The 27,760-nt window shown below is 41.7% G+C and overlaps 1 protein-coding gene across 5 annotated transcripts in view; it reads left to right on the top strand.

Annotated features, from left to right (window-relative positions):
- LOC118428469 (protein piccolo-like) overlaps nucleotides 1-27,049 on the top strand; it is a 42,286-nt gene extending 15,237 nt beyond the window's left edge. Inside the window, exons 1-8 of one of the 5 annotated variants that reach the window (XM_035838548.1) lie at nucleotides 8,313-8,541; nucleotides 15,914-16,146; nucleotides 16,634-21,470; nucleotides 21,835-21,928; nucleotides 22,280-22,329; nucleotides 22,860-22,917; nucleotides 24,176-24,969; nucleotides 25,656-27,049. In XM_035838548.1, the coding sequence (XP_035694441.1) occupies nucleotides 8,461-8,541; nucleotides 15,914-16,146; nucleotides 16,634-21,470; nucleotides 21,835-21,928; nucleotides 22,280-22,329; nucleotides 22,860-22,917; nucleotides 24,176-24,963 (6,141 nt within the window). In that variant the 5' untranslated portion in view covers nucleotides 8,313-8,460 and the 3' untranslated portion in view covers nucleotides 24,964-24,969; nucleotides 25,656-27,049. Of the gene's footprint in view, nucleotides 1-8,312; nucleotides 8,542-9,824; nucleotides 9,886-15,913; nucleotides 16,147-16,633; nucleotides 21,471-21,834; nucleotides 21,929-22,279; nucleotides 22,330-22,859; nucleotides 22,918-24,175; nucleotides 24,970-25,655 lie in introns of those variants that run through there. The other 4 variants (XM_035838550.1, XM_035838547.1, XM_035838546.1 and 1 more) reach the window with 4 other exon arrangements.
- Nucleotides 27,050-27,760: the final 711 nt, after the last annotated feature.

The raw sequence follows: 27,760 nt of genomic DNA, 5'->3' as shown, positions 1-27,760 counted from the left end.
TTCAGTACATGATAGAAAGCCTGATAGAAAAAGGTCAAGAAACAGCCGGAGCCTAACCTCTGCTTGGAGAGTAAGTGTTTATGCAGCTATTTTCTTCTCAGTTCTGACACATTAATATATAAATTTAATTCTGTCAACTACAGCCAGAAATGTATTGTCACCCACAGAAGTCTTTCCTGGGGTTTCATGCCTCTTTCTTTAACACAGGCAGGTGATCATCACTAATGTGACTGCTGTGAAGTTATTTACACAACAGTGAAGGTCTGTTGTATAATGTTCATCCTAGCGGCACTTAGATTATCACGGGCAAGCCAGGAAAACCATTCGCACCATTAGAAGTTTTTAGGACATACCAAACTTCAAACATATGCACACTTAACTCATACTAGTCATAGAAGTTCGAGATATCCGGATGACGTAAACTTTTTTCCACTTTTCCTGATACTGTATCTCGGAAACCTCCTTCACCCCCAGACAGCTACAAAGTACTACTTGTTCTGTACTGTACTCAGTGGCAGTCTCCCAACAGCTCCAGGCATTTGTAAAGTCAACCTGTTGGGAGTGGGATATCAGAAAAATCTCGGTCTGGGGTTTTATGCAAATTTACATATTATTTCGGGAAGACATAACATTTTTGTTCTATTTGGTGCTCTATTTGGATACAATTTGGGGAAAACATTGTTTAAGGCTATAGCAGGCTTTATTAGAATATGGAAAATAAGCTGTGGTAATGACAGTCCATATAAAGATGTATGTCTATCATATGGGTAGCAAAACAAGCTGCAGCTAGAATACTAGCTAAATACTGCCTCTCGCTGTGACGTCTAGTCCCTGTCCTAAGTTGTCCGCAAAGTTTTAGGTGAAGAAATCAAGTCATACAAAAAGCAGTAACATCTTCCACTACTCTAGGGACAAGTATAGTGTTTTTCATGGTCTTTATTCAGGGCTCGAAATACCACATGCATATGCAAGTTTGTGCATGTAAAATTGGTGTGGTACAAGTAAGTTTGGACCAAACTTGCACCAGTGCAAGTTACTTTTATCCACTAATACCTGACTTTAGAAAAAGCTTACACACACCAACAATATTGTCTGCCATTGAAAGGTAAAAGAAAACAACACTGAATAAAAAAAATAGCCTAAATTTGTTATTTCTAAACTTGGTTAGACATCCAGGTAAACAAAATTTGAAGACAATTCCATCTCTATAATGCTAATAATTCCTATGATGTTGTCTTACCTTGATTTGCATATGAGTAAATACATTTTGCATACAATTTAGTGACTTTGATATGATCAACTGGATTTTCCAGTTATATGTGTTTGTATTGAGTTGTTCTAGCGATGGTTAAGAATAGTGATGGAAGTCACTCGAAGAGTCCAGAAGAAATCTATTGATCTTATCAAGTTGTAGACATTGAATTGTCTTAAATTAAGCCTAAATTCACATTTGTTGTACAATTTGAAATCCAAAATAAAATACGCTTTGGAAAACAAATATCCAAACATGTGGTCTTTATGTATCCCCATATATTTGCAAATTTTCAGAAGAAGAATAAAGGGTTAACAGTTCACTATTTTGGGTTGTGCAAGTAAGTTTCTTTTGGTGCAAGTTACCTTTGGCTTAACTTGCACTGGTGCAAGTTGACTGAAAAGTGTATTTCGAGCCCTGTTATTAAAAGTTCATGACATGCCACAATAGGATGAGCACTGCAGGTGTTCCATGACTCAGTGCCCAGGAAGATGTACTGTAATGATGTCCCAGTTTTATGAGCAAAATTCAACATCTTAAGTTAAGTGGGCCACACTTCGACAAGGACTGGCAAGACCTTGCTGCTGTTTTCTGTTGCTATAAAAAATTGATTGAAATTTAACTGCCTATTCGTCACTTTAGGTCAGACTACTACTGTAAATCTCAAATTGTGTACTGTATTTTCTTACGGATATGTCAAGTGCATGATTTTGTTGTCCTGGTTAACTTGAGATACTGGAACAAAAGTTTGCTTCCTGTTTTATTGTCCATTTCCTGTCTTACAGAGATATATTGACATCCAACATGAGAGGAATTGCACTTACTGTCCTGGTAATGTAAAAAACGGACACCTGCGTTGTCCTAACAGTACTTGTAAGATGCCAAGTGACTGTAAAACTATGCTGAATATTTCAAGGTTGTGCTATTCCTTTGGCAATACATTCTAATGGCTATTGATCCCGGGTTGGTCGGCCTGGACTCCTGTTGGCCTGCCATTTTTCCCCCCACCATCCCAGGGGTACGTCATGCGAATACATCTTCACTGGAGGTCAAGAGCCTCCCCGCTGATATTCCTAGCTTCCCCTGAGCGACATCAACTTTTGTTTAATGTGGAGGCATCTCATTGTATGAAAGTAGGGGTTAGATATAGGGATTCAATCTGTTATCATTATTCATCACATCATAGATGAGTGCATGTGTATGTAGTTAAATAGGAGATGTATCTAATAAACTCTTATGTTAGTTTCTTACTTATACTACACCGTACACTTAGTCTCTGTGGTACAGTACTACTACTACTACTAGTGTTCAGAAAATACACCCAAAATCAATTAGGTAGCTGTTACATAATTACAACACTTTTGAGTAGACATTTACATGCAAGACATGATGTAGGTGCCATAGGTCAGTATGTTAGATATTTCTTAAGGTCAGAAAATAGACCTAAAAAGATAATGTATATTTTCTAAGTACTTGAATCATGCATTGCTTGTGTTTTGTTAACGTGATTCCTGGATATATTTATACAGTTATATTTTGACTGTCCAATGTTGGAAAAGATATCATCTATAAGCAACAGGGCACAGTGGTGCTCTGAGTGTAGTCATCAGCTTTGGGCATCATTCACACTTCTTTACCTTGCAACAAGTAAGCTATTCTATATTCATATTTATTCATATCATATCATATCTGGTTAATATATCATGATATAGGTGAAGGTTGCTTTGATAGGTAGGTAGATATGATGCTTGAATGCTACATTTATTATATGATATAGGAGTTGTGACGCTACGTCTGATGATAATTTAATGGACATGTTTCTATTTTGTACAGTTCCCTGGAAAAATTCTTTTTCAGTTTTTATTGGTTAAGGTTCGGCAAATGAAAGACTTCAATAAAAGATCCTGCATGTGTATTACTATAAGTGACAAAGTTTGGTAAATACTCGAACACTCCTTTGAATGCAAAGTCAAAATCAAAATTTTATAGTTTGTGTTAACCAAGAACAATAACTTAATAAGAATCTGATAAATTGTTTTGATATGATGTAGTTCTGCACTGAGTCTTATTATGAGTAAATGAAATATTACACCTGTACTCCATGTTCATATAAAAGCAAGATTTTTATAGCATCATATTTTGTTGCAACTAATATTCTCATATTGTATATTATTATTACGATCAACCAGACACTTGGTTTGCTTACATCTTAAGATTTCTCAATGATTGAACAGCCTTGTTGTTGTTTTTTTTAGGAATTACCGAGAATGTAACAAAATATTACAAAGGCTGAGGCTGGTAATGACTGCCTACAATAAAATTGACAAGAAACCAAACTGACATTGAAACATACATTAAATATACTCCAGCCTTGCTATGGGTGCTAAAAAGGCTTGTTGTTCTTGCTGTTTAGCGTGGGCTCTGTTGTACCCCCTGTATCCCTATGTTGCCTTCCCTGCTGTAAAAACACAATCAATACTTCACGGGGCTCCATGTAAAACACATACAGCCGGGGCACGCTGGCATTATACCCAATTCTGTATGTATTAAAATGGCCCCAGTGGTCGATACTGTGACGGGAAATTATGCAGCAAATCATCATGCAGAATTTTTTGGGCACGGTAGAGTTGGCATTCCCTTCATGTACGTTGCGAGAATAATTCTTTGCCACATGTACGCTTGCACGTACAGATCTAAAGAAGCAAGTAGTTTGTTAAAGGGCAAAGTAAAGAAAAACAACAGCTCATGTAAACTCTGTGAAGTGATATTTTGAAGATTCTTTCAGCGTTGTTGAATAATTCACCAGATATCAGCGACTTGCTGATGTATTTTGATTGTCTGGTATTTGATTGACCTTCAGTTGTTGTATAATCAACAATTGATGAATATTATCCTTTACAAAGCTGTTTGATTACATTATGTCAGGATTAATGTATACAGCGATTCATGCAGGTTACAAATAGGCCAGGGTGAGACAGGGTGGAAGCTACCGTACAGACTTAACCTTTTACAAAATTCAAACCGAAAGATAACGTGAGCGTAGAAAATAGAGGTGAGAATTTTCTTAATCTGCTTCTTCTCGTGGTATTACGGCGTGTCAGGCGGAAGATAGGAGCTAATAAATTGTGAATCACACTCATGCATAAATTGGACAAGTCGTAGTAAGCAGAAGAGGATGCTCGGAGATATGTGAACTCTCTTTGCGGTACTTGGAAATGGGTTGAAATTTCTTGTGGGAAATAGTAAATATGGCTGGTAGGGACTTGCTATTAGCTCTGGAAATGAGGGGCGCTCTCTCGGGATTGCCAGGAATGATTACCACAATAATGAAATATAAAGTAACGTCTCTCACCAAATCCTCAACTGGAAATAATCAAGGTGGAACTTCTGCAAACTGCAGGATAAACTTTAATGTGCTCGGATATCAGAAACATTCTAATCCGTCCGAGGGGAGGGGGAAGTTACGAGAGTGCGAAATTTGATTGTGGCGAGTGTGTCGTTGGGAGCGGAATTATGCCTGCAGACCCTGGGCCCTGTCAGGATGCAGCGCAGGATCAATATGGGAAATAAGTCCTGTCAGATCCACAATTCTCCAGCTCCCAGCCTCCATGCATGCAGCCCCAGATAACAAGGCTGCTACATAATGCAATTTACCATGCATCAACATGCAGCATCTCCCTGCGTCTGGCTCCATAGTGGTAAGGTGGTTGTAAAACAAGGATGCAAGCCTCGCCTAGTTGGGAAAAATTTATATCAGCCTTTTTTATATTTAAACAGGAATTCTTTCTTTCTGTTCAGTGCCAAAAATCAGTGGTAATTTTTCCAAGCAGTACCAGCATGTAGCTTGTTCTTTCACGTGATTCCAGTGCTGAAGCAAGAGAAAGTGCTGTACCATATGTGTAGTAAAGGGTTATGTAGTATTTCATAGGAATTTGGCTTTCTTTAAAATGTTGTTCAGCGCCAAAAATCCAGCAGCCATTTGTCAAAGCAGTGCCAGCATCTAGCTTGCCCTTCCACGTGATAGCCAGTATTGAAGCAAGAGAAAGTACTGTGCCATATGTACAGTAGATGGTTATGTCATATTTCATAGGTTTTAATCAGATTTTGTTCCCATTTTAAAGATTTAATATTATGGCCCACTCATAACATTGTGATATAATGATATACTGTGGATTCTTTTATTTTTGTGGGGATCAGAATTACAGTGGGAGGGGGAAAAGACATGTGGTGGAAACAAATTCTCTGCAACAGTAATACTGTAAATGCATTTAAGTTCACGCTAGCAGAAAAAAAGACTTTTCGCAGTGGTTTTAAGTTCTCGGTAACACTATAGACTGCAGTCTAATACCGTAATAGAAAAATGTACGCGGTGGTTTTAAGTTCTCGGTGAAGTGTTCATCGCGAAAACCGCGAACATTAATCCACTGTGAACATTTCTGCATTTATAGTAATACTTTGCATATTCAGTTCCACTTCCAGGGTTTGGAGAGGTCACTGTGAAAAAAAACATGAAAATAATGAAACTATTGCAAACATTTCAGGATTTACAGTATTAACAGCATCTTGTTCTGACATGTATGATTCATCCTTCATTGAAATTTTCACATCCCAAACACTGGGTTCTGATGTACACCGTACGAGATTTCATCACTTGTAAGAGGACAATTTGACTAATGCACTCTTGATGGAACACAAAAAAGTGGGCTGAGTGAAGGCCACAACAATTTATTTATTCTTCAAGCAGAGGTTGAGCCACAGCAATTTTTATTGGGGAGAACCTGGTAAAAAAAAAACTAAAACCACAGCTATCCCCACAATACAACTTCTGCTTCAAAAATAAATTTATTCACTTGGTTCTTATTATGAAGGTGGAAACAGAGCTGGGTGGAATACTTGCATCTGATTTGCCGAAAGAGGTTGTACCAAAGTGGCACATTTTCCTCCGACACTATTTCTATGTTGATTTTCTAGTTCTATAGTTTGTAAATCCAAGACCAAAAAAAGCTAATGTTAATCCGCAAAAACTGCAAAAAAATGTGCAGAAAAAAATGAAATGATAAAATCGGTGATGGAGCATACAGTTTCTTGTGATGAGTTGAATTTAGAAAAATGTGTTCTCTCAGCTAATTGATGTATTCTCCATAGCTTAAATCCCCCAGCATGGTACTAGCACATGAAATATGCTCAAATGTTAAGTCCTTAATCCCTCATGTATTATACGGAGATTTCTCAAAAATGACAGACTCCCTGATATGTGGACTAGATGGATATGTTTTATGGCTTTGAGGTGAGCTAAGTGGTACGAAGTCAATGGAAATATTTTGCTTGGGAGCGATCAATTTATTTGTTTGCTTCTTGTTTTCTTTTAATCATAAAAAGTTAGGAAGCATTCAACATATGTAAGCATAGAACTGCAGCAAACTTGCATTATTATATTCACACACACACACGAAACTGAATATTTTCCAGTTGACTCACGATTTTGCGTTTATCTTCAAATTTACTTAAATCTACAGTTTTCTAAATTAAAGAACCAAGATATTGAAATTGTGCTGCCTTTGCATGGAAGCCAAAATGTTTAGGTAATAAGAGAACACATAGCCAATACGGCAACTAGTACATTGATGGGTAGTTTCCCTTCCTATATCTGTTTTTGTCTATCTTAACCTGAAGGGAGCAAAATTATACATGATTATCAGATAACAACTCTGTTTGATCTCTATAAGATAATGTCCCCATGTGCCAGGGGTGTACCTACATTTAACAGATCAAAGAAAATAAACAAATCGAAATACAACTATGTACATGTAAAGTGAAAGTACAATGTCATATGCAACATTAGTACAAAAATGACTCTCTGTAATGTTACACATATTCCATGTTTTGAAGGATGGTCCAAATGAAGGACCTATTTGAATTGTCTACGTATATTATAAGTTGATGGAAATGCAATGTATATGTTATAACTTATATGTATATACATTATCATGGCTTGCATGGATTAATATATGAATATCATATTGAATATATTTCAGTGTATTGCCATGAAGATTATTGCATAGAAGGAATAAAGATATTGGTAAATTTTTCTATTATGGCACATATTAGATTGCCATTGACATGAAAAGATTAATCTGAAGTTTTGAGCTCTTGTGAGGAGACTTAAGTAGTGTCTCCAGTACTTGGAAGTTACTGTAGCTGCAAAAATGTAATTGTGGTCAGAATTGAGACATGTCTACAGACAGACCACACGATAAGACTATTACAAGTATTAGGCTGTCTCTTTCTGTTTCTCAGAAGGGTAAAATGTGATTATGTTGGCGTTGGCTCCGATGATTTGTTACATGCGCCCAAAGTGACCAGGACACTTATTGGTGGCTGGAAACTTTATTCGCCAATCTATATCTATTCCTCCCACCTGTCTAATTTGATGTTACATTAATGCTAAAGAATTTAGGGAAACTGCCTAATTTTGCCATACAGTGTAATAGTAGGATAAGACAAGTGCTGAGAAGAAAACATGAGTGATAAAGATAGTACTGAAAGTAGAATGGTGCTAGAAGACCTATTTTGTTCAGCTGTCTGATTTAATATTACATTCTTCCTTAAGAATTTAGGAAAGCTGTCTAATTTTGCCATACAGTGTAATAGTAGCATAGGACAAGTACTGAGAAGAAAACATGTGAAAGGAAAATGGTACTAGAAGACCTATTTATTTCAGCTGTCTGATTTAACATTACATTCTTTCTGAAGAATATTTGGAAAGCAGCCCAAACTAAATCTATTTGATGTTGACTTTGATGTTCCTGCATCTACTACAGTTACTGTAGTAGCAATTATGAAAAGTGAGAAAATGCAAGAGATAGAGCTAAGGTTGGCGCCCAACGTGGTGCAAAATCTCCAGCTCTAGTCGCCGAGGTACATCCGTCTCCTCACCACCTGAGTGATGACCTTTGCCCCCTGTGGGGCAGCCCCGGCCCTCATTAGTATGCGGGGAGTGTTCCGCAGCCAACATGCTGCAAATTGAGCCAGAAACACCATGTTGGCTCCGCTTCCATCACAGCATCATTACCAGAACTGACAGTCGTAGGGAGAATTAAAGAATGGTCCTGGGCCTCCAAAGGAGGGATTTAGCCCAATCTAATTGTTGAAAGACATTTTACGTCATGCGGGGAAAGGAGCGCTAGTCTGGCCCCGTTGTTAGAGAGATGTATCCCTTCGGACTGTCATCCCTTGATAGAAGAAAGGAGGACCTTGAACTTGTAGGACTATGTCAAGCCAGTCTCATGGTAACAACCACGCTTTGCAGTTCTTGTTACTTGTGTTGTTATAATGAGCTCTCTGTAGCCCATAACCATGTTGTATTTTCCAGTGTTGAATATCATGAATGTCAAATTTAATATACCCTGAAGAGTCCAATTGCCCCTGGTTTAAATATTTCAGAGCTGTATGCATTATTCCCTGGATAGTTATATATTCCTGAATGACAGGTGCTTCATGTATTGCTAGGGACGTTTTTTGATATACATTTAGGATTCTTGATGTACAATTTGAACCTGATGTTTTTCAGTGGCAACAACACAAAATGTATATTATTTTTTATGTAACCTGTGGTTATTAACATCCCTCATGAATATTCTGTGCCTATGGCAATAATTACTGTACTAACATTTTTCTTAGAAATATATATAAGTAATGCAGAGGGCAAGTTATTTTCCTTTGATGTCTAAAGATAATTTCAATACATAGAAGTGTAGAATAAACAAGTGCACAATAAAAATAACCCAGGTTTATATAAGGCTTGTATTCACTCTCCTGAAGGATTTGTACTGTAAAATCTGTCTGAAAGCAATACAACAATGGAGGAGAGTTGGCTTTGCCTGGCTGCACGAGAGAGCTGGTTGTGTATACTGTATACATTTGAAGTTCAAAGTACATGTATGCATTACATGTAACACGAGCTCTGCAGAAGTGAGTTTGGGGATGATGTTCTCAACACTCAGTGAAAGAAGGGCACCCATGTATTTATGAATGAGCACCCCTGCACTATTGCTTAGTAGGCCTGGCTATTTAGCAGGGCTGTTTTTATTCCTATAGGCGAGGTAGGAGCCGGGTAGGTTGGAGCAGACAAGACTAGAATGCGTGATGAGGAAGGTGACTAGTCAGGGCCCCACTGCTGGCTGGAATGACGCAGGTAGCAGCCATACAGTATGGCTCCATGCAAAGTGGGCCCCAGCTCAAGGGTTTCCATCGCCTCGCTCACGATCACAGAAATTGCCTTTTTGCTGGCAGAATTTTATCTGATGAAGTTTTGCATTCGTAAACGATCACTACACATCTTTATGCTACACCCCATCCTTCAAGAATATGCACCTTCGTTACTTGAGCTGGAAGAATAGTAAACCTGCTCATTTTTCATGGCCTCCGAAGCTGTCATATGTACTTTCTGGCTGTGGCATTATATTTGCTGGCCTATCATTGCTGTGGAATAAAAAATTGCCTAGAGCTGTGCATACAATATTCCCCTGTGCAGATAGCCACCAACCTGTGATGTCAGTGGAAACTAGGTCAAATGTCAGAGGTCAGGTAGTGATGCCATTGTAATGGAGGACAGCTGCCAGCCAAGCCCCTGGGTATGACTTTGCTGTTTTGTTTACCTGTGTAACCTCCCTTACAGCATGTAGGAATTATTCATGTACGACCATTGTGTGAAGAAGGGTGTGAGATGCTTGTTATCACCCACTGATACTTTTATCTTGAAGTTCCACCTGTCCTTGTGGAGAATTACCGGGGTTACTTCAGGTGACATCAGGAAGGATTGCTTATCCATGTGTGACATTTTACAGGTTGTCTCCTAGCCCCAACTACGAGCTAATGTAATGCAAGGTCGTATCTGGCTGGTTCCGCCTTTCAGCTTGGCCTTGTGCTGATTTGAAAATCCAAGAAGAGGAACCATCTTGTTTTTCCTGCGGTTGTGTTGTTGGGATAGGTGGTGGTGACAGCCATTTTGAATTTTCCGTGTGGCTGTGGTGATTGTGTTGTGTTGGGTCCTGTGACAGATTTCTGCTGTGTGGACAGCGAGCGGCACAGTAATCAGATGGAGGGACCTGCCAGCTCGGCAGATCGCCAAAGCGCCTCTTACCCTCAAATATAATCATCTTACAGTACCCCAGCACTGGCACATAAGCATTCAGGCATGGGGAGATCTGGCTGCAGGAGGTGATTGTTTTCGTAAGAGTGGTGGGAGGGAGGAGTGTCCTTGTACCATTTTCAGGACCAAAAGGAAGCTGATTAAATGCCTAGCAGACTAGTTAGGGCAAAATTTTAACCTCCTTGGTTGTGGCTATCATTACATCATTTCTTCAGTATAGTAAGTAATGGTTTGAACCTTTGTTTATTCAAGTTTGAACTGTACTTTAAGTGATGTCCTAACATGAAATAACTAACTTGTCTTGAACAAATCATATCAATCAAAACAAGTTGCAAATATAACAATGGCTTGTATCGAGGAAGTCTTGCCTTTTAATTCTATATCAAATAAAGCACTGCTTTTCGTGTTATGTACAGTGATACATGTCACTTTGTATCATCAGTTTTATTAAGAACTGAAGGCCCTTAACGAGTATTAATGACAGAAATTATCAGGATCTTTAGACACTACAGATTGACCTTTGGCAAAGGTTGTTGCCTGAGAGTGTCAGTTTTGCCACCATCAATTTTACTGCCGCTATAAACATGTTCTATAGGGGCAGACAGCTTTGTTGTTGATTAGACTGGACAACTTAATCAAGACCACATGATCAACGTTCAATAGAAATTAGACTGATATATTTTGTCGAATGAGGTTTTGACACGTTATTTGAGGTTAAAATGATACAGTTGTTGTAAAACTGTAATAAATAACGCAGAGTACATTGTTGCGAATGCTGTTAGAGCTCTAAAACGGGTACTTATTTGGGGTGTTGATTGCGACCTGTGGTTATGTTGGGGTTGAGATGATGAGGGCCATTGTTGATGTACATTAATGTCTATTACTGTCGCCCCTCATGCGTCAACTCCACCTGAGACATCCAGCACAGAGAAGGGCTCAAAATACCGGGTGCATGCGCACCTTGGTGCACCCAAAATTGGAGCTGTACACCCAATTTTTTCTGCAGGTGCACTGATGCACCCAAATATTTTTGTAGGTTTACGTCTATCAAAGTATACTAGATGTAGTATACACCATATTCTTGACATCTTAGTGATAGAAAGATGCTGGAATGTCTGACCATAGTACTTGTATAAGAATTTGAAGTTGGAATTTGGGTTCCTTGAAATCATGTTTTTCTGACATTCTACTTTATTTTATGTGGTGCACCCCAAAATATTTCAGTGCACCCAATTTTTTTAGGTTGGGTGCAACAGTGCACCTAATCCCAAACATGAATTTTGAGCCCTGTAGAGTGTGTTTAGAAGGTATCCTGGGAAAACAGTCTTGTTGTGTCTTCCGTCATGTATTTTGAAGGGCCACTTTCTACTAGACAGCAATGTTATTGATATTATTGACTTCATATACACAATTTTTGTGTTGTGTAGCGTACTGTTGTTACTGTCATAGTTTTCAATGTTTGACCAGGATAACTGGAAAAATAGGACATGTGTTGTAACTTCCTTGATAAACAAAATGAAAGTGAAAGTGCTGAGCAACTATTTCTGGTCCAAATTGGATCTGTGTGATGCTGATAGTTCATTTTGTACTTGGTATATGGTACAGGAAGTAAAAGTATAATTCATACGATTAAAAAGTATTACAATTCGAAAAAGATTAATCCTTTGTCTGAAATTTGTTGAGCTACCTTTCATATATTTGCTACCTTTTATAACATTAACATTTGTAGTTCCTTTCACTTTCGGGGTGTTGGTGTATAATGTAGGGCTCAAAATACCGGGTCAAAAATTGAAGCGGGGCACCCAATTTTTTCAGCACTCAAATTTTTTCGTAGGTTTACGTATGTAAAGGAACCAAAGTATGATAGTATACACCATATTCTTGACATCAAAGTGTTTGACAGATAATAAAATGTCATGAAGTTGGAATTAGGGTGCATCAATATTGTCAACACTCCAAAGCGGTGCAAACTTTATTTTATTTGGTGCACCCCAAAATCGTTTGGTGCACTCAAGTTTTTAGGTTTGGTGCACCAGTGCACATAATGCCAAAAATGAATTTTGAGCCCTGACAATGTGGAGCATAAATCATCCCATAATGTCTGAGGCATGAACAAGAAGCTGCTGTTTGTTTGTTGAATTTATTGCTATGATTTTTGACGTTGTAGGGAGTATTTCTTTTGTTCTTGTTAACTGAGGCAAATAAAACATGAAAATTGGAGCTGGTTCCAAATCACTGACGGCACAAATTTATTTCCTTTGCTGGAGAGGTTGTAGATTTTGTCCTCCAAGGTCTTCACAATGTCAAAATTGTCAGTTGCAAAGATGTGTTGTATCATAATGGAAAACAGAAATGAAATACTTCTAGTTTATATCATATGTCAATATTTTTGCACAGGAAGGTTATGAAAATGAATGTACAGTAGCCTTCTTACTGAAAAGCAAGTACGGTAATTTAAAAAAAAATCATTATTGAAGGAAAATTATCCTAAAAGAATAGTAACATCAAGGTGTTAAGTAGACAATGATGATAAGGTTCAAAAGAGTCAAGTGTCTGGTATGTTTATCGTTATCTTGGCTTTCTATTGATATGAACACAGAGGGGAAGATCAGATCTACTGAGATGGATTGCCTATCAGCTGGCATGGAACCATGTAAATCATTCTGCTTTGTGCCAGAGGGCTGGTCTGAGTTCCTGGCAGTTCCCTCAGTATTCATACATGTACCTGCAGGTTGTATAACTATAAGAAAGCAAGCTTTCAGCTAGGATTTTTTTAAAGGGGGTTCAAATCTCTTGATGAGTCATGGCAAGTGATATAGGCGCGAGTATTGTAGGGGGTCAGGGGTACCAAGTTTTAGAGAATTTTATTTATTTAAGTGGAAATGGTCAGTCAGAATTTCTTGCTTGTCCGATCTGCTCCCCAGTGTAAGGGTATCTAGTGGGTACAATTTCTTATTATTTTTAGGAAAGCTTGTCCAAATGACCCCTGGACACATGCCTGGCTAAAAGCCTGATGAGAAATGCCGTTAACATGCCACCTTTGCTTAAGTCCAAAGCAGGGCTGTCTCCTCCCAGGACAGAAATTTACTTTTTTGGACTATACCACATTTGTCAAAAAAACCTGAAATTTTTTTGTAAGCCCGAAATGACAGATGTAACTTGTAAGAAAGGAAATCAACAACGTGGTTCATGAGTGGTACAGAAAAAAAAGATAAAGAAAGAAAGAGATAAAGAAAGAAGGAGATAAAGAAAGAGACAGCCTTGGTCCAAAGGGACATGTACAGGATGTACTGAATGTGTCAACAAGAGTTGATACTTGTGATACTTTATTATTTTTCTCTTTCAGTAGGACTTTATTTATCAGTCCATTATGTACCCTCAGTCAGATAGACACTGCCTCCACTCATTAGATCCTCACATCTAGCTAGGCTATAGGGGTGTTCAATGCTAGTCTACCCAGTGTGCTTGACTATTGATACCTCTCACCACCAGAATCCCTCGCTCAATGGGTAGATAAATTTCTGTTAATAAAAAAATGACGTGGAAAGAACTTCGCATAATTGATTTCTATCAGTCCCTTAGTGCACTAAAGGTAAACAGATAGCGATGATAAGAGTAGACTCGAGAAGATGAAAGACAACGATCTCTTCATATGGTACTGGCCGTAAAATGATGGATATGTGTTCACCATGCATGGTGAGTGAAAACATGCCTTCCTCTTGGAGCTAGAGTGGTCTCATTGACCTTGAGAAGCGGTTTGAAATGCGAGAATGTCCTTCTGTCAGCCAGGAGAAATAAGTTATGACATCAATCAAGTTGAAATGTTGAGATGACCCAACAGGTATCCACTGGTCAATGATAAACAGGGTGTCATCAATTCTGCTCCGTTTCTGTCGTACAGCAACAAAAATTGGATTTATGTAATCCTCGATTTTATTAAAATTGGAATATAATCAAATATACTCAGAAGTATTATTTATAAGACAGCAAAACATAAAGAATATTTCTAAAAAGTTGATCTGTGAAATTTGTTGAGCTTGGTCACAGTCTTTAATGGATAGGGTGTGTAAAACATGTAGGGTTAACCGTTCTTCAAGAAATTTGCACAAATAATCTTCAAATGTGGAAAGTGGGTATGACACATAAATGATGTGTACTAGAGTAATGCTTTAAAATTTCAACGTTTAGGAGACAAATCTATCGTACTGGAATAAAACTTAAGGTTTGATACAAATTTATGCTTTGCCGAGAAGCTTTCAGTTGCTTCAGGGAACCGCAGGTTGATTGATTTGGATCCTGGGTCAGAACATTTACCTGTGAACCTGGAAACCTGAGATAGTCATAATTCCACCTGCTTTTGAAGGAAGAACATACATTTCCATTTGTCTGAAATTGTATAGAATATTATACTGGGAAGGGTTCTAGCCATGATTTCATTTTAGCGTAGTGGGAATGTCATGGTAGCGAAGCGACTTATCAGGAGATCGGGGTGAAAGGGGGGACTTAGCCCCTCCACGGTGAGATTTTGACAATTTGGAGTTAAAAGTTGGCACTAGAGTGTTAACATCACATGTAATTTGACAGATTTTTTGGTCAGTTTTGAATGGCATCTCATCATTTTTCATTGTTCAGACATTGATTAGACATTGTTGAACAAGCAAATGATAGCAAAGCACCATTACACTAGTTGAAAATTAGCGTAGTGGCCCTTATTTTAGCATAGTGGTTACAAATTTTAGCGTAGTGGCCCACTACGCTAAAATGCACTGGCTAGAACCCCGAATTTAGAATCTTTGGCTCACTACCCTGCATTGTTGAACTTATCATATTCCACGACCTGAGGCAATATCGAAATTCTGCTACAAGGATTAAAATTTGCAATCGTAAAATTTTGGTTGTGCCAATGCCAGCAGCAGTCAAGCAATAAAGTATGTTATGCCTTAGTTCATGAAAAGTTAATCAAAACTATTGCTCATGTTGTAAATTATATATTCTTGAAAGAGATGAATATGATACGTATGTACATATTTTCAGTTTTAAAATGATGATGCAATGTCTCGGTTGAATGTGAAAAATCATATGATATTTTGTTCAACCGCGACTCATTGAATAATGGAGACAGACAGTCTGTTCCTCTTTTGTTCTTGTATAGATTCTTAAATATTTGCCATACCACTATTTGAGATGATACCTGAATACTTAAGCCTACGATTAAGGAAATATGTTTGTAAATTATTGCTATGTTCTAGCCAGCCTGAAATTTTTTTCACTCAGCTTGGTTCAATTCATATCTTTATCTCGATTTTTGTCCATCACAGAGGACAGAATGGGCAAAATTTTTGTTTGTCCCCAGCAGCAAAATTCTGTCAAAGGACGGAAGGACGGATCTTGGCTAGCACCCTGGAAGCCTATGATTAACTTATCATTAAGGAAATTTGTTCATACATTGTTGTGATTGTATTTTATGTGTGTTTATTTCATATTTGTTTATTTGTTTATTTTGCTCACAGATGGGGCCGGGGTCTACCATGATGCCTCAGTACCCACATCCCCACCAGGTCGGCATGGCAGACCCAGTCCCACCACACCCAGGCAGGCTTCCCAACGACCCAGGCGGACACCCGGGCGACCCAGCCAGGCACCCGGGCGTGTCCCCTCAACTGTCGGAAACCCTGGCACAGATCGAGCACCAGGCTAGACAACAGCAGTACCAGATCCCCCCTCCCAACCCCAGGTCAACCCAGTAGGTTATGCCTTATTGTAAATCTTGTGTGTGTGCATGTGTACGTCTTACACATCTATATGTAACTATGCTGTTTGCTGACTTTGGCAGTTCTGTTAAATTGTAACGTGTAAGCAAAACCAACTGCTTGACAGGTTGTCAAACAAAAAGAGAAGATTTTTGGTGCCTCACTGCTGTTTCTGCACCAGCTCATGCTGCAACAATGTCATAAAACACTGTTGCATTTCACCTACCTTACAAGGAGGCATCTATGTGCTACTTATAATACAATTATAATGGCAAATTCACATCATGGAAGTACATGAAAATGATCAGTGCCACAAAACAAGGTTTCTTGTGTCTTGAAGTAAAAATAAAATAGAAGACTTGTGTAAATATCAGTCTTCAGAATAATCTAAGAGTCTGCAAGCTGTGCTGTACAATATCCCAATTGAAGAATAGGGAATGGCTTGTTTTCTAACAGGGAGCATCTTTTCTTTTATTTCAGATATGTTCAGTACCACCAGAGGATGCAGCTCATGGCCCGGCCACCAGGGGGCTCTTGGCCACAGTCTCCCCCACCTCCCATGTACCAGGGCCAGCAGCCGGGCATGATGGGAGGGCCGCCCCAGCCTGGGCCGCCACACCTGATGGGGCAGCAGCAGCCGCCGAGATACGCCTCGCCCCCGCCCTACGGCCCCTCCATGCAGCAGTCCGCCAGCAGCTACCCCCTTCAGGAGTTCCCTCCCACCTCCATGAGAGGAACCCCCCCACCCATGCACCCCTCCCAACAAATGGGTATGCCCCAGCACCCCTCCATGGGTCCGGGGTCCCCGCCGCTGCCCCAGCAGCGCGCCATGTTTCTGGGCGACCCGAGGGAAGAAGGGATGATGTACAGGGAACAGCAGGTAGACATGGGCCTCTACCCTCGCATCAGGAGTCCGTCAGACGGACACATGGGCCAGTTCGTACAACAGCGGAGATTAAGTGCGGGGGAGATGGAAGGGTATATGGGGGGTCCGGCGGGGGTGCCGAGTCCGGTACCGGGAGGGGGGCAAGGGTATCACCATATCAGACCTCCCATTAGCATGCAGTCGCAGGCGGGGGAGATGTACCGCTCCCCTCCTCCCCCTTCCATGGACCATCGGGGCCCGTCGCCGTACTCAGTGAACGCTCAGGGGATGGACAGAAGTGCCATACACGGGGGGATGGGTGGGTACAGAAGTCCGATGGGCTCCGTGCAGAATCCTTCGTCCCCCCACCTAATGGCAGGCAGGGAAGGGAACCACTTCGTGTACCCGTCCCCAGCCCAGCAAGCGCAGCACTTCAGCCCCTCCCCTTCCCAGATGCAGGTCAGGTCTCCCGTGCCCCTAGGCTGCTCTAGTTCCAACACGATTAGCTCTCCATCCAACATGGTGACGTCCCCCATCTCCAACCCCTCCCCTGGCCCCGCCATCAGGTCCCCTGGGATGGGTCTCCACATGCAGGGCAAGCCCGTAGCAGGGTACGTACAGTCCCCGCACGCAGGGGCATCACGCCTCCCCACACCCGGGGAATCCCCTGGCCCGGGGCCCTCTCCCTCCCACATGCAGTCCCCCCACATGATCAGCAGCCCTCCCCAGCAAGTCCACCCTCCCCCCAGTATGTACGACCCCCCTGACCCCCTCTACAGGACTGAGCCCTCATACTGTCGGACAGACACCTCCTTCAGTAGTTCCACCTTCGGTAGGCAGAGTCCCTATATCCCCACCAGCAGTAACTTCATCTCTGGGGTGAGTAGTTTAAACGCCCTGGCCTCACAGGTGAACAATCTACCCAACACTGTCCAACAGGTTCCCCTCCCCGCCGACATTGCCCCCATCACGGGGGGTTCCAAGCCCAGACAGAGACGGAAAACCAAGGAGGGGAACTCCATGTCCCAGAACATGGGCCCCTCCGAGGGACAGGAGAATGCGCAGAACTACACCAACCCACACACGCCACAACAGATGGAAAATTTTCGGCAGGTCGATGGACCCCCTGAAAAAAGAACTAAACTGGAACACCCAGCAGACCCCAAGCCGAGCGTGTGTTCGGATGGAATTCACTGCGGGGAGCACGAGGGGGATTCGGGTGTTTCTGTAGGATTCGGGAATGCGACTTCCTGCGGAGATTCCGACTTTGGCAACGGATCTGCTGGCTGCTTTTCAAGTTCGTCTCAACAGGGTAATAATGTTAAGGATGAAACGGTAACAGGAATTCATAAAGATAACAGTACAACATGTGAGGGTCACACTGTGGAAAGAACTTGTCCGGTCGCGAAATATGATGGTTCACAAAATGAAACGAAGCCGGATCTTTTTTTAGGTTTACAGAGACCTCGCCATAGTAAGTACAGGGATAAAGGTTGTACAGAGGTGAAGGAGGAGGATGATTCCTCCAAGCCTACGTGTAGTGTTGCGTCCAAGTGTTGTGAAAATGGTTGTGTGGAATGTTGTAGTGGTAATGCCAAAGACGTGTCGTCATCTGCTGCGCGGAATTCCGACGAGTCTCACTGTGAGGATTGCGGGAATGAGGAACACAGTAAGGAAAGCGCAGGGGAGCTACTTAACGGGCCGTCGTGTAAGGTTTCTGTGATTCAGAGCCAGGAGAGTCTACGGATCCAGTGTGTCACGGACGAGAAGCATTTGCCAAACGGGCCAAGCAGTAGCGAGTCGTCAGACATGTCCGGGGATAGCGGATTTCTAAGTGACACGCCTCCTGATGTCAGTAAAACCACCACGGATGTTTCTCCTGACCACCCACTTTGTGCCAAAGACTCGTCCTCCACTTCCCCTAAGAGAGATGATGCAGAAGACAGGCTACAGGTTCCACAGGGTAAGGCTGCAGACTTGGAACCTAAGAAGGAGAGTTCTAAGAAGAAAAAGCGTTCGAGGAAAACGTTGTCTACTGTGACCAAATCACTCCTACTCCACCAACCTGCGGCAGTGACGCCGGCGCCACAGCAGACCGTGGTTGCCTACCCTGTTATCGTCCAGGTGTCCAGCTCGGAGGTAACAGGAACCACCAGCTCCATGACAGTAACAAGTACGACATCGGGGTCATCCCTGGTGCCTCTACAGGAGAACAGGAGTCCGCGTCCCTCAGAAGTCAGCCCCAAGGCAAACGCTCGCTCTAGTGAGAAAAATTCTCCACCAAATGCCAAATGCAGTGGGGAGGGCAAGCGCATTTCTTCACCGAAGCAGCCGTCAGTGATCACAAAGAGCCCCAAGAGAAACTCCCCAAATGCCACCACGTCGTCAACAGTGTTGGTTTCCAGTGCCCACTCACCGTCTACCTCCACTGTAAGGTCGGTTTCTCCCAAGAGCAGCCTGGTCCTTACAGTGGGCTCCAGAGGTGTCGTATCGCCCACCAGCAGTGGCATGACGTCTCCAAACTCAACTAAAGTCTCCGCCATAGTCTCCGACAGTTCCATTGTCTCGTCGAGTGCATCGGTTGTGACAACAAGCCCACTGTCGATAATCAGAACGGCATCGGCGGGCTCTCCGAATATCCTGACGTTGAGCCCCAAGGCAGACTTTGCAGCAAGTCCTCGGAGTAGGCGCAAACAGAACTTGATGCCGCTCTCTGATGCTGAAGAGGAGACGATATGCATCACTCGCACTGTTGACGACAAAAACAGTTCAAATGTGAAAGGACCATTGTCACCGGGCCAGGAAGCCAACCAACCCTCCAGCCCAAAGAAGAGAAAGCTGTCTGCCATGGGTTCTCCTCAGAAATCTTCTCCGAAAAAGAGACCAAAGGAAGAAAGACTGTCCACCGAAAGAAGTCTGTCACCAAAAAAGTCACCGATGAAAGATGTCCATAAAGACTGGTCAAAAATTCAGGTGGCAGAGACAAGCTTGTCTAAAAAGGAAAATACGCTGTTGAAGATTTCTCCGAGAGAGAATGACTCCCATTCAACTTGCAGGAAACTGACGTGGGACAAGACAGAAAGTAAGACAAAAAAGGGAGGTGTGATCAAAAGGACTTCAGTAGAAAAACCTCCCAACAGCGGGACCAAACAGTCATCAAACTATTCCAAGTCAATGCATGACTCAGCAGAGAGAAGTGGAAGGGAAGAGGCTGTTCAGGAAAAGATGAATGCAACAGAATCTTCGCCCACAAAAATCAGCCCCGTTCCGAAAAAAGTTCATTCTCCAAATTCCAAGTACGTCCAGCACGTCAAGTCTGCTGAGGTCAGCCCTACGGACTTGAAACCGGGTATGATCATCGACGGAAACCTTGTGGTCATGCCAGATGGCAGCCTGAAAAAGAAACGTGGCAGGCCTTTTGGAGCAAAGACTGTTAATCGAAAGGTGGATCTAAAAGGAAAGGGAGAGAAGGGAGAAAAAAACCCAAAGAAAAAGTCCAAGGAACCATTTGAGTTCAGGACTACCAGTAGTGATGGTGAGGAGATATCCCTCACCAAGAGAGTAGAGACATTCAAGAGAGTAGAGGCAGAGTCAAGACCAGTTTGTAAAGAAGGGAGTCCAGCAGTCAAACAGAAAGTCAGGGAGGAAGCTCCCCCAAAAACTGTTAGTAGAGAAGCTGCTCCCGGGCCGAAAAAAATGGTTCGTGATGACACCCCCACACAAGGTCCAGTTGTGCGCATCACGGGCCAGCTCGAAAGCCCAGTTTCTTGCACTGTCATCAACAACCCCAACGAAGCGGACTCCAGCAAAAGCGAGCACAAAAAGAAAAAGCAGAAAAGCAAGCACCACAGTCACGTACATCACAGTCACAGGGAAAAAGTGTCGAGCAAAACGACAGAGATAGACATTGGCAGTGCCCACCCCACCCATCCAGTCACACATGCTAAATGGGTGTGCTCCTTCTGTGGCAAGTCACCCAACTATAAAGAACTGGGCGACTTGTTTGGACCCTACTATCTGGAAGGGAAGGGGAAAAGGCCCCTTCTCACCCAAACCAAAACTCCACCGAAACAGTCTGCAGACCTGAAGGAGAACAAGGGGCGGAAAAGCAGAAGTAGAAACCCTTCAGAAGTGAGCAGTAGTGAGCCCAAGCCGGGGCCCTCTGGCTTGTCGAGCCCAGCTAACACTCCCCTGTCAAAAAGAAGACACAGGTCTCAAAGTGGCGGGGAGAAAAATAGGAAGGCAGCTCACAAAGGCGGGGCCAAGGTTGCTGCCAGGAAAGCAGGCAAGGAGGGGGGCAGCCCCCCGTGTTCGCTGGAGGCTGTCGTTGTGCCGATGTACCTGGATGAAGTGTGGACACACGACCAGTGCGCCGTCTGGGCCAGCGGAGTGTTCATCATGGGGGGACGGCTACATGGGCTCGAAGATGCCATCAAGGAAGCTCGGCAACATGTAAGTTTATCAGAATTTCTTTCTTACATTTCATTTTATTGTACATGTATTGTTACGAATTGCAAGAAGAATCCTGAAGCACTGATGGAGATCAAATGAAACAAACAAGCTTCGATTGCCCATATGATGCTTTAGCCCTTTTTCCTCTTTAACCTTGTAATGAATTGTGCTGCTTTTTTAATCTGAAGCAGATCTGCTGATTGCTACATGTACTACATGTATGTTGCAAGGTTGTATTTCTGTCTGTACATGATTGTAGAAGACTGTTATTGTGTGCCCATGGAAATCTCCTTCTTAAGCACATGTTTTTAAACAACTGTTCTTGAACTGATGTATAATATGCTTGTTTTATCCCTGCCTACAGTCCTGTAGTGAGTGTGAGACAGTGGGGGCTACTCTGGGATGTGGTTTCAAGGGCTGCCAGCTGAAGTACCACTACATATGTGCGGTGGATGCAGGTGTGTGGTACAATCTTCCTGGACTATTAGAGAGTTAACACTGTTTATGAGGGAAAGATAGAGAGATTGATGATCCTACTCCTGGTTATGGTCATAGACACAAATGTAGTGTTTTCCAAGAACCCTGTTCAAGACAAATCTCTCTACTAAAGTATATATGGCCTTACCTCCAGTAAGATTGATGCAGTTCTCTTGGTGCAATTCTATTGTAAATCAACAGGGGGCACTCATGATCCATTGTGAAAGGGTAGAGTCATTCAGAGCAGGTACACAATGTAGTTCTATTGCTGATATGATAATGCTACATACTTTCAGTTGTGAACTTGATGCAGATGACTTTTGTTTTTTCAGGTTGCTGTCTCAGTGAAGAAAACTTCTCGCTAATGTGCTACCAACATAAGGTACTTTTTCTTGCACCAAACAAAATCCCGTTTGTCTTTGATAGAAAGTATGGGTAGCATTTCTATGGTTAAGTTTTCACCACACTGAAATATGACAATTGCACCATGATAAGGATTTTTTATGAATGAAAAAAAATGAAACAATGACAGCTTGACAACTGAATTCAGGATCAAAGTTGAACTGTAATTTCCATCCAAAAATTGGACCCAATTTTTTACTGTCCAACTCCAGTCTTTATCAAGGACCGAGCAATCCTTTGCCTCTGACATCATGCCACGCAGATTGGCAGTGGATTGCTTATTCCTTAACAAAAACTGGAGTTAGTCAAAGATTTGGTTAAATCTAATTTTTGTGTTAATCAAGATCAAGAATGACTTCAACAGATGAGCTATTTATTAAGTAACTGTGAATTCTGTTGTAGATTTGTCCAAAATTAAAAGGCACAAGGAACAACTGGCATGCAGATTTTGTTATGCTGTGACATGTGAAGAAGAAATGTGCTCAGCCTGTTATTGTGGTTTTCTTCCAGCACAAGACGATAAGATTTGTCCAGGTGTCTCAGCCACGGTCCCAGCAGTTAACACCAGGTGAGATCAGTCAGATCTTCCTTCCTGCTGACACCTGTTTATAAAATAAACTACTTAAGTCTGCAATCATTGTAGGACTTTTAGTTGGTAATGGTAGCAGTGTAGATCTGTAGTTCACGCTACTAAGTTCCTGGCATCCTTTTCAAGCTCTGGTTTACTCATCTGATTATTTTCCTTGCGAGAGAAGTGATCGACATAATTTGAATAGTCGCTAAAAATATAGGCAATAGCTCTGAATGGCTCAAACCTCAAACATTAGTCAAACAATCTTTGTACAGTATAGTAACCTCGTTCAAAGAAGCATTTAAAACTGAAAGTTGAATGTCAGTTACAGTGCTTCTGACAAATATTGGATTCCCAAAGTAAGATGTTTCAATTGGGCAAGATTGCTATTATTCTGGAGAGAAGCAACCAGAAGAGCAAACCAGATCTAGAATTCTATGGATACCAGGCTATGCAGAACCTTGTGCATCTTTAATTACTTTTCTTTTAGTTATAGTTGTAAAGCATGCCACAGGTTTTGCTGTATGATTTGACTTTAGTAACAGCTCAGCTTCTGTGCCAGGTTTTTTTTTACTTCTCTAATCAAGATTAGAATTGATTTCTGTGCCCGCACACAGGGCACTGCAGTAACAGTATAAAACTAACATTGGACTTAACTTAGCCATAAACTAAATCGAAATGTTATTGACTATGCCACACTGTTCCCTATGCAAATCAGTCTGCAAGAACTTATATGCTGTCGAAATGAATGATAAATGGACAAGTTGACCAGCTTTGAGATAAAATGCTTTATCCCATGGAGCATGGTGAAGTTGAAGTAAAGTGTTGGAGTCGCTGTTCTCTTCAGTGGCAACCTGAAGCAAGAAGATTTATGTGACTTTGCCACATGTATGTAAAAAAAGGGCTTAACGGTGAGAGTGAAAGTTGGTGTAAGGAGGGGAATGCTAGTCACTGGTATGGTCGGAGCCCTTCAGCGTTGCCCTGGTGTATGGTGTTGTTAAGGCTGGCTTGTTAAGGATTCTTCATTGCACTTTATACCTCCACGTGGCTACGGGCGGATTCTTTAGGGAACAGTGGCACACACCTGTGCACCTGGGAGGACAGCTGTGCGCTTGCTCTCTTTTTCCCCGCTACTGTTGCTGCTTCTGCTGCTGCTGCTGCATCTGCTTTTGCCAGCCGATAAGTCAGCAGGTGTTGATATTTGTGTGTTTGTGTCTGCCAGCTGAGCAACCTGTGCCCTTGTCTCGCACTACAGATGAACCAGCAACGCCCGGTGAGGAACACGTGGCAGAGGGGGAGGAGGCGATGGCTCTGGAACGGGCCGGCACATGGCCTGCAAGGAACACACACACCCGTACCCCATCTAACGATGCAGAGGGTAGAACGAAACAGGCAGGCAAGTCCCAAAGGCAAGCTCAGTCTGTAGTCAGACATGAGAAGGAGGGGGAAGAAGAGTCGTCAAAGCAGCCTGAACGTCTGTCTGCAGCACCTGTGAAGAGCCTGGCTCCATCTAAGGCCTCTCAACAAAAGAATATTGTCTCTTCAGGCTGCTTGTCACAGCAGGAGAAACAAGGTTGTAGCACGTTAAAATCAGCCTCATCCAAGAAGAGAAACCTGGAGAAGCTTGTAGCTTCAAAGATGATTCTGGGCAAGGGTGGGTCGGCAACAAAGGGCATTTCATCTCCAGGAGTGTCCAAGCAGGAGGGTTCTGCACCAACAATGTCTTCCTCTGGTACAAAATCTGGGAAAGGTAGAACTGAGGTCAGAAGCTATATCGATGACTCTGACGATTCAGAGGACTTTGACTATGCCCCACCTGAGAAGGGGGACAGTAGGAAAGGTGAAAACTTAGACCCTGAGAGTTCCACAGATGAGGAGGACAATAGTGATGATTCAGAGGAAGAGACAGGAGACTCATCTGAGGAATCAGAAGAGGAGGAGGATGATAAGAAAGTCCCAGATCCGTTCTGCGACAGATCCTCCACACGATCGGGTCGCACTGTGAAGGCCAGTCGCAGACTCGACAAATACCTTCTGTTTTAAACTTCAGTGAGTTCCACCTTACAGGAAACATAAGTACCTGACAAGTAGTAAGAAGTACCTCAAATAGCAGTTACGCAAGTAAATGAATCTGATATTGGATACGGTCAGAAGTTTCATGTAGCATCCATTACTTTTGGTTAGTGACACTGCAAGAACAGATCTGTCATAAGGAGGTAAGGAGATGAAGACAGTGTCACTTGCGGTGGATGCTACCTGAGATGTCTGACCATTTCCATAATCATATTCAGTTGCTTGAGTAACTGCTATGTGGCAAATTTTATTATCTGGATGTCTAACCTTCATCGACATAGTAAGAGGTACACTTGGGTTGGTAAAGGTGAATAATTTAACCTCAGAAAAGCATGATTGCAGACTGTTTTGCATAGGCACAGTTTGGAAGGATGTACAATAATGCTAACTCAAACAAAGTTGCTTTTTTTTTCCTTTTCATAATTAAACAAGTGGCACAAGAAAGTAAAAGATTTCATCTCAACACAGGAATTCACACCTTTTCACACAAAAAAAGAGCAAAAGCCTGAAAATAACACAATAAACCGTTAAACAATCCCTTGCATGGTTTAGTTTTATTTGTATATTCATATTGTTGTTCTTGTTAGAATATACTACCACCAAGATATACAATGTAGCAGCCCTAACCAGACTGTTGTTGTGTTGTTGTTCTTGTCCTGCAGCAGCAGCCTGGTAGCTGGAAGTGATGTGGAACTACTGTGGATGGGGGGGACGAGGCTCTGGCTGTGACATCTAGCGCTAGATCATCCTCAACACGACAGGTCACTGTTGTGGCGGCAGTACCTGTTCTTGAACTTGACCTAGTTCTCCATGTCGCAGACCGACCCTCCATCCACCCAGAGGAACGTGTACAAAGTGTACCCCTGTAAACTCCATGCATACATGGTCCCTGTATATGTGATAGGCTGTGGTACATGTATGCAGTATATATATAATGTATATGTATATTATTACTATGTAGTTTGTATACATAATCTCTACCACTGAAAAAAAGAGCAGGATCCCTGTATATTGATTTTTGACTGTGAAGCATGGGGAAAAACTTTAAAGAGACACATTTTTGTATGGAGACACTAATATCACTGGGGCAACAAAAATGTTGGGGTGGCCGTTTTGACCATGTGCAATCTTGTGATGTATTCAGAATCGTTGTTATCTCTTTTTTTGTTCAGTGATTGTGGCAGTGGAATTTCTGGAGGTGTTTGATTTTGATATGATATTATAGAAGAAGTGATGGCCTGGTCTGCAGATGCTCAGTGCCAAGCGGTAGGTATGCTTGAGGGCAGTAATCTTTACTATGTCCACCTGCCTACCATAGCCACAGGCATGACAGGATACAGTTCGCTGGGCCTGTGGTAGCAGTATGGTAGACAGGGGGACGCTACAATAGCCATAACAATGCCCTGTGCTGCAATAACCTGATAGCTAACAAAGATCATGAGATGAAACAAAATTATGTGATAGGAATCATGGAGAGGAAGATTGATGTACAAGATGATATCGATGATGTGGTTCTTGCAAAGCAAAGAGCTTTGGAGAGCAGTAATTCTATGTATTAGAGAGACTTGTATTTTGGTTTAGAGAGAATTGTATTTTGGTTAATGATGAAAGGTCTAAAATTATTAATTTTGTTTATTTTCAAGTTTTGTTTCTGTATTCTTGTTAACCAAAAGAGACCTCTGCTGTTAACCGGTGCTACATGTAGTAACTGGGAAGTTATCGTGGAAAAACTGTCAAAGTACAACAGAGTTTATATGAAGAAAAAAAAATTATGTCTCTGGAATGTCATGTGGCCTGTGACAGCAAAGCTGTACTGTGGTAAATGTGGGATCTTATACTGTACATCTGTGGCTGTACAAAGAAATCCAAGAAATTCTGCCAGTGCCAAGATTTTGATGAGTGTCTGAAAGTGCAGATTTGATGATTCGTACTTAATACATGGATTTGTGAAGTTGTCTTGTGGGAACCTACAGTACTCCATACAGGGGGAGAAAACGCTCGAATCAGAGAGTATTGTGTTTGTGTACATCACTATTAAAAGCATCTGCAGAAGTTGTTTTCTTATGTCTTGATGTTTTCTATCCCTTCAACTTTGGAGACAAGCAAAAACCAATGATGTAGCTGAGGAAAAGTGGGCAAGAACAATTTCTTTTTACATTCCAGCACTTGTATGGACTGAAATAGGTAGGGATGTTGGAGATTTTGTAGAGTGACCAAAAATACCAGAGGATTGGAGAGATTGCAGAGCTGGAGTTGACTTGGTCTGGGTGATGAACCAGAACTGAAGATTTGATTTATTTGATCGGGTGCATATAGGTACATACAGCCAAGGCTAGACTTGCTGACAGAGTAGTATACAATACAAACAACGAAAACTTCCTTCTTATCATAAGAAGGAAGTTTTCGTTGTTTGTATTGTATACTAATATCTGTTCTCAAATTCCCAAAGTCTATCATTTACAGAGTACACAAGGCTTTTTTTACTGATATACTTGAAAGAGTAAGAAGTCATTACTTTCACCGACAAATCTAAGGAGACATTTGCAGTTTGCACCCTTGATGAATGATTTGCATACACACAGGAAGTGATTTATTTGCAGATGCATGCACAATTTGTTTCTACACAGTTAAGGCCATAAAGAGTGGTAACTGAGGCGTTTGGGGTGTTTTTGGTGTCATGAAAATATCATGTTTGGATAATGCATGGGTCTTAAGTTTTTTTAGGAAATACCTTATTGCATAAAGGTGATTTATGCAAATTAGCATG

This window comes from Branchiostoma floridae, chromosome 13, assembly GCF_000003815.2.
Source record: "Branchiostoma floridae strain S238N-H82 chromosome 13, Bfl_VNyyK, whole genome shotgun sequence".
Lineage (NCBI taxonomy): Eukaryota > Metazoa > Chordata > Leptocardii > Amphioxiformes > Branchiostomatidae > Branchiostoma > Branchiostoma floridae.
This window is presented reverse-complemented; position numbering and strand designations above follow the sequence as displayed.